Source organism: Alosa pseudoharengus, unplaced genomic scaffold (genome assembly GCF_046254945.1).
Source record: "Alosa pseudoharengus isolate Yale_2024_CS ecotype anadromous, Long Island Sound unplaced genomic scaffold, YU_APseudo_1.1 YU_APseudo_1.1_scf_2, whole genome shotgun sequence".
NCBI classification, from domain to species: Eukaryota; Metazoa; Chordata; class Actinopteri; order Clupeiformes; family Clupeidae; genus Alosa; species Alosa pseudoharengus.
This window is the reverse complement of record NW_027468663.1, coordinates 53,365,704-53,373,203: the sequence shown is the minus strand read 5'-3', so window position 1 is coordinate 53,373,203 and position 7,500 is coordinate 53,365,704. Positions and strand designations below refer to the sequence as shown.

Below are 7,500 nucleotides of genomic sequence, written 5' to 3'. Positions count from 1 at the left end.
ACCTCTACACACACACACACACACACACAACCTGCTGTATCTAAACATCACCCCTCCACACACACACAACCTCCTAACATCACCTCTACACACACACACACACACACACAACCTGCTGTATCTAAACATCACCCCTCCACACACACACAACCTCCTAACATCACCTCTACACACACACACACACACACAACCTGCTGTATCTAAACATCACCCCTCCACACACACACAACCTCCTAACATCACCTCTACACACACACACACACACAACCTGCTGTATCTAAACATCACCCCTCCACACACACACAACCTCCTAACATCACCTCTACACACACACACACACACACAACCTGCTGTATCTAAACATCACCCCTCCACACACACACAACCTCCTAACATCACCTCTACACACACACACACACACACACAACCTGCTGTATCTAAACATCACCTCTACACACACACACACACACAACCTGCTGTATCTAAACATCACCTCTACACACACACACATACACAACCTGCTGTATCTAAACAGCATGTACAGTATAACATGACAAAGAGATCAACACTTTTCCTGCTTTATTGCTGTCTCTAGTGTCCTTTTCTTTTCTTTCTCTTATACATGTACGATGCAACTTATTAATCAGTGACATTACAGTAACACAGTAGTATTGGGCCCATTCCCCAAATCAGTTCTCCTATAAAACAACCAGCTTTAGGTCATTCTGGATGAAGACTCTCAGGTTCTAGAACTCAATTTGAAACCTTTGTTTTAGACTTCATCTAGCTGCATTCTGAAACACAGACAGCTCCGCAATTTAATATATATTTCAATAGTACATTTATTTCTGCAGGTATGTAAAAATATCATTACAGTTACTGATCAGCAGAGATCTGTTCAGAGTCATCTCCATAAACAATCCCAGTTTTTCATACAAAATACATTCCATATACATAATAATACTCCACACACACACACACACACACACACACACACACACACACACACACACATGAAAGAACAGACTTGGAATAAACATGTGGAAGAAATCAACTTTGTGAGCTGAGTTGTGAGATGTTGTTCTCTGTGTTGTGAGTCGAGTGGAATGGAGCAGTGTGGGTTGGTGGCTTTTGGTGGTAAGCTTCCGAGCCCATAGTTTCCACTCTGCGTGCTCTCCCGTGATCCCTGAGGCCCGTGCAGGGGGAGGCCCATGCGGGGTGTGTTGGAGATGGGGTGGGGTGGGGGGGGGCCAGTCTACGGAGTTGTGCAACTGCACTACACAATTGGACACGCACGCATAAATACTGCACATACAGAGTTTGATAAAACCTCCTCAGGCACTAACACACACACACACACAATGTAGCACACACACTTGTAAACACACACACTTGCGTGTGCACATATATACATATACAAAAACTTACACCCACACTAAACTTGGGTCCACATATAACACACACACATACAAAAATAGACATGTGAATATATCCATATCCACATGCACACACACATACAAAAATAGACATGTGAATATATCCATATCCACATGCATACACATACACACACATATGCAACATTCTTTCACAGAGGTGGTGGGCAAGGTCAAGTGGAAAAGAGCCTGCTGCAGTAGTGACCAGAGAAGCTAAGCTTCAAGCTTACGAGCGACTGAAATAGAGATGCTGTGTGTGTGTGTGGTGTGTGTGTGGTGTGGTGTGGCGTGTGTGTGTGTGTGTGTGTGTGTGTGTGTGTGTGTGGTGTGGTGTGGCGTGTGTGTGTGTCTGGCTGCATGTCTGTGCTTTCTAATGCCCTGAAACCCAAAGCTGGCGGAGGGATTCTTTGACCTTTGACCTTACACGGCTCCACTCAGCCTGCGACACCACAGCTATGAGCTCAGCCGGGCGCACGGGCAGAAGCTCCACGGGGTCAGGGGTCAGGGGTCAGGGCTTGACCAGCTGAGAATCAGCACATTGTCCGATAATTACAGTCTTTGCAGTTATAATCAGAGCATCTCCTCTGCACACAGCACGAGGTCTACCCATTCCTATCATGGCTATCACTGTCTGAGCTTTGCATTTTGCCATAGCACGTGGAAACCAGTCTTTCTCTTTACCTTTCTTTTTTCCATTTTCCTCTAAATCACCATGTCTGTCATCAGCTTCATCCTTTCTCTCGTCCACATTGTGTGTGTGTGTGTGTGTGTGTGTGTGTGTGTCTCTCAACTCTCCATCCTCTCTCTATCAATTCAATTCATAATACTTTATTGACATGACAACTAAGGCATTTGTATTGCCAAAGCAGTCGTGATGTTCTCTCTCTTTCTCTTTATCTCTCTCATTCTCAATCTCTCTCTCTCTCTCTCTTTCTCACTCTCTCTCTCACTCTCTCTCTCTCTCTCTCTCTCTCTCATTATCTCTCTCTCTCTATCTCTCTATCTCTCTCTTTATCTCTCTCATTCTCACTCTCTCTCTCTCTATCTCTCTTTCTCTCTCCCTATCTCTCTCTTTATCTCTCTCTCTCTCTCACTCTCTCTCTCTCTCTCTCTCTCTCTCTCTCTCTCTCTCTCTCTCTCTCTCCCCCCACCCCTCCCCATCTGTCCCCTCATCCAGGCTTGAGGTAGTTGTGGAGGGCGCTGAGACCGCCCTGCAGCACCTCCTGGGTGGGCTTGAGCAGGGGGTTGTGGACCACGTGCAGGCCCTTGTCCAGCGGGTGGCAGGCCAGCCGTCCCAGGCGCCTCATGAGCGTGTGCAGCTCGGCGGGGAGGCTCTGCAGCTCGTTGAAGTCCACGTTGAGCAGCTCCAGGCGGCCCAGCAAGCCCAGCGTCTTGGGCAGCGCGTGCAGACGGTTCCCCTCCACGATCAGGATCTTCAGGTTCACCAGGTCCTGGATCTGGTCGGCGATGTTCTCCAGCTGGTTACCGGCCAAGTGCAGGAAGACGAGGCCTCTCATAGCGTAGACGCAGGCAGGGATGTGCGCGATGCAGTTGTGACTGACCAGCAAGAAGCACACGAAATATGTGAGGATGGGGGAGACTTGAAACAGTTTGGTTTGAATTATTATATATGTGAGGATGGGGGATTTGAAACAGGTTTTTTAACTATTATATATGTGAGGATGGGGGAGATTTGAAATATGTGAGGATGGGGGAGACATGAAACAGTTTGGTTTGAATTATTATATATGTGAGGATGGGGGATTTGAAACAGGTTTTTTAACTATTATATATGTGAGGATGGGGGAGATTTGAAATATGTGAGGATGGGGGAGATTTGAAATATGTGAGGATGATATGTGAGGATGGGGGGGATTTGAAATATGTGAGGATGGGGGAGATTTGAAACAGTTTTAACTATTATATAGCATTTAGATGAATATTTCATGATATGGAAAGCACAATTTTATCAGAACATCTGTCAAGAAGTTGATGCTACAAGTACACTCGGTTTTGTGAAAAGCAACACACAAACATCTAATGTCACACAGACACCCTATGCTGAAGACTTCCCCTGAAGGGACCTACACCTAACACCTATGTCCTAACCCCTGGTCAAGGTTCATGTTCATGCTGGGCTCTGTAAAGTGAGTGCAATGCTCCTCCATGCTCATTTGCACGCACAGTCCCACTTGTTGGGAGGCACACGAAACCCCCTACATGCGCGTTGATGATGCAATTACAGTAATGCGTGCACGCGCCACAGACGCGGGAGCATGTCACGGTCTTAAAGGTGCTTGAGATGCTTTCTTATGAAGCTATAGAGATCAACACTGAACAGAATAGATCTGTAGCAGTCTACATGCGTGTGCTATAGAGATCAACACTGAACAGAATAGATCTGTAGCAATCTTCATGCGTGTGCTATAGAGATCAACACTGAACAGAATAGACCTGTAGCAGTCTTCATGTGTGTGCTATAGAGATCAACACTGAACAGAATAGATCTGTTGCAGTTTACATGCGTGTGCTATAGAGATCAACACTGAACAGAATAGACCTGTAGCAGTGACCCTCATGCATGTGCTATAGAGATCAACACTGAACAGAATAGACCTGTAGCAGTCTTCATGTGTGTGATATAGAGATCAACACTGAATAGATCTGTTGCAGTGCCCTTCATGCGTGTGCTATAGAGATCAACACTGAACAGAATAGATCTGCAGCAATCTTCATGTGTGTGCTGCATGCTGCCGTACCTGAGGTTGAGTTTGGTGAGGTGGCGCATGGAGCCCAGACTTGCTGGGAGGCTTCTGATCTGGTTGTTTGCCAAACTCAAGACCTCCAGCTTGCTGCAGGCGCCCAGCTCCTCTGGAACCTGCAGGGGGCGCAACACAGTACCCAGAGGACAGATGTTACAGTAGGATTTTCAGTTTCAGACATCCCAAGTCTCCCGGAAGTTCCGGGAGTCTCCCGCATATTGATAGCGGCTCCCTGACGCACGCAAATTAGATAAAATCTCCCGGAATCTAGAGCGAGCGAGCAAGAGTGCGCACACGAGACCGAAACTTCAAATCATGTGTGCATCTGAGTGTAGCGCGCACACAACGGGATGGAGAGAAAGAGAGAGAGAAAGAGAGAGAGAGAAAGAGAGAGGTAGCTGTGTGCCTGTTCAAGACCGAGAGCATCCTGATTGGCCTGTTTCAGTTCAGTTCAGAAGGAACAGGAGCGTCATGGCAGGGACAGTGCCCCCCAAAAAGAAACATTTAAGACCCATTTCACATCACACTACAAAGTGTACCCTTGTCTAAGAGTTCAAAATAACGATAGTCTTGCATGCTGCACTGTTTGTAACAGTGACTTTAGCATTGTTAAATAATTGCAAAAGACATGTTGAGGTGAGTTTAACTAGTGTCATTTCATGTGCATATTATTCAGGACTAGCCTACTAGATGGCTATTTGCCAAGGCTACATAAAGACCAAACTACCAAAATCTACATATTTTATTATCACAATTTCTAACTATAGGCCTTCCTTATTTGGTGTGTTGAGTAAAGACAAATAATTAACAAACATGGGCTATTCATCACTATTTCAGTATCTAAGAAGGCTAAAGTATTTATTTATTTTTATTTATTTTATTTTTTTGGGGGGGTACCTCCCTGAAATGGCATTTTGCCATTACCTTAAAATATCAATGAAACAGATAAATGACAAACAATGTAAAACAAAACCCACAGTATGCTTTGGGTTTATATATACACTACACACACTTTGACATACACTCAAAAAAGAGTATATATACTATATTTATTGGGGCAGCCGTGGCCTACTGGTTAGCGCTTCAGACTTGTAACCGGAGGAACCCCGACCAGTAGTCACGGCTGAAGTGCCCTTGAGCAAGGCACCTAACCCCTCACTGCTCACCGAGCGCCGCTGTTGTTGCAGGCAGCTCACTGCGCCAGGATTAGTGTGTGCTTCACCTCACTGTGTGTTCACTGTGTGCTGAGTGTGTTTCACTAATTCACGGATTGGAATAAATGCAGAGACCAAATTTCCCTCACGGGATCAAAAGAGTATACCTATACTTATACTTAATTAGCATGCTAAGCTGTTAGCTTCATCTCGGCTTCAGACTGCCCTCTGTCATACTGCCACACTGTATCTAAACAGAGATGCTGTTTCAAATACAGTCATAGTCAACGGAAGACTGGCTCAGTGGGCACAAGGGGATGTTCAAGTCAACTTGAGACAACACAAATTCTGCACATAGCTTCTTTAAAGCAAACACCAAAGAACTTTTTTTTTTCTCTGTCGCACGCACTATTTGTTTATCCAGCACTGGCTTTGGAAATAACGATGTCCACAGACAAGGTAGAATACTGTATGTTGCATGATTTTATTAAAGTACGATGTATTGCGACATCAGACGCAAGTCAAATTTGTAGTTTCTTATGTGTCATTCCATCGAACTACAGATCTGCTACCCGATCTGGCAAACTTACATAGTGCGGTTATAGCCGATAGAGGGCCGCGAAGCGAATGCAGAAGTGACGTTCAACCTGTTACGAGTTGATGAACCACTGAAACGATTTTGGAAACATTATTTTAAGGTACAAAAAACTCTTTGGTGTTGCTTTAAGATGTTGTCCTTTCCACTTTCACCTTGTGCTTGCTCTTTGCTATTCAGACTGTTTGTGCTTTCTACAGTTGGCCAAATGTAGGTCCAGACTCTTTGTGGTCAATAAAGAAAATCTGATTTGAGTGGGAAATCAACTCTGTATAGATTTGACATCAAAGAGGCGAAGAAGATGCAGTGTCTTTGAGAAGGGGAAAAAAACGTTTTAATCTTTTCATCTAGTTTATTTTCAGCGTTTGAAGTCTGAAAGATGATAGAAGTGATCAGAATGTCAGATAAGCTGTCTCTCACTATGCCTGCAAACTTGGCAAAACTTTTTCAAATATATAAACAGTAAACAAACACAGTGTTCAAATAGTTTGCTCCTGTGCCAGATCTTTTATGTGTGTGTGTATATATATATATATACAGTATATATTTCAAATTATTATGACCGCCGCGCAGCGAAGCGGCGGTCATATAGGTTTAGTCAGATTGTTTTTTTTTTTTCTTTTTTTTTTTTTCTTTTTCGCATGTCCAAATTTCTGTCAATGATTCCTGGGACACTGAAAGACCGGGGTAGACGAAACTTGGTGGGCATGTAACCCCATATGGATAGCATGGAACCATCGTTTTTCGTTTTGATCTGTAGCCCCCCCGCTGGACTGCACCCCCCGAAAGGAGGGTAGGGCAGACACAGTTTTCTGTGAATATCTCGAGAACCGTAAGGTTTAGGAGGACCATTTTTTTTTTGTATGTTGATCTCAAGGGGCCATGTCAACCCATTCCATAACCACTCATTTCATGTATAGCGCCACCTAGTTAAACACAAAAAAGTAAAAATGAGGTGTTGTAATCGCAGGTATCTGTGACCTAACATAGTCAAAACTGCACGAAATTGGAAGTGTAGGATCGATCATTATGACACCCTCCGAATGCATGCCAAGTTTTGTGTACTTTCGTTCATGGGGGGCCTTACAATAAAACAATTTATGTGTACATTTAGTGACGTACACCAACAAGGATTCCCGGGACACTGACCGGGGTACACAAAACTTGGTGGGCATGTACCCCCACATGGATAGCATGGAACTGTCATTTTTCGTTTTTATTTGTAGCCCCCCCGCTGGACTGGACCCCCCGAAAGGAGGGTAGGCCAGACACAGTTCTCTGTGAATATCTTGAGAACTGTAGGGCCTAGGATGACCATTTTTTCTGTATATTTGCCTCCAGGGGTCATGTTAGCCCAGTTCATGTGCACACATGTGCACAAACAGATACACACACACACACACATTCACAGTAATCATGACACATACTCACACAGTAGACATATGTACGCTTCCATGCACAGGCACATACGCAGGCACGCACACACACACACACACACACACACACACACACACACACACACACACACACTCACACACACACACACACCCACACAC

General features: G+C 44.7%; 1 protein-coding gene across 1 annotated transcript in view; it reads right to left on the bottom strand.

The window, feature by feature from the left end:
- Positions 1-2,602: 2,602 nt before the first annotated feature.
- The window catches only part of LOC143133584 (uncharacterized), a 7,263-nt gene continuing 2,365 nt past the window's right edge, over positions 2,603-7,500 (bottom strand). Inside the window, exons 2-3 of the mRNA XM_076293332.1 lie at positions 4,193-4,311; positions 2,603-2,990 (exon numbers count right to left, since the gene is read on the bottom strand). Of these exons, the coding sequence (XP_076149447.1) occupies positions 2,603-2,990; positions 4,193-4,311 (507 nt within the window). The remainder of the gene's footprint in view (positions 2,991-4,192; positions 4,312-7,500) is intronic.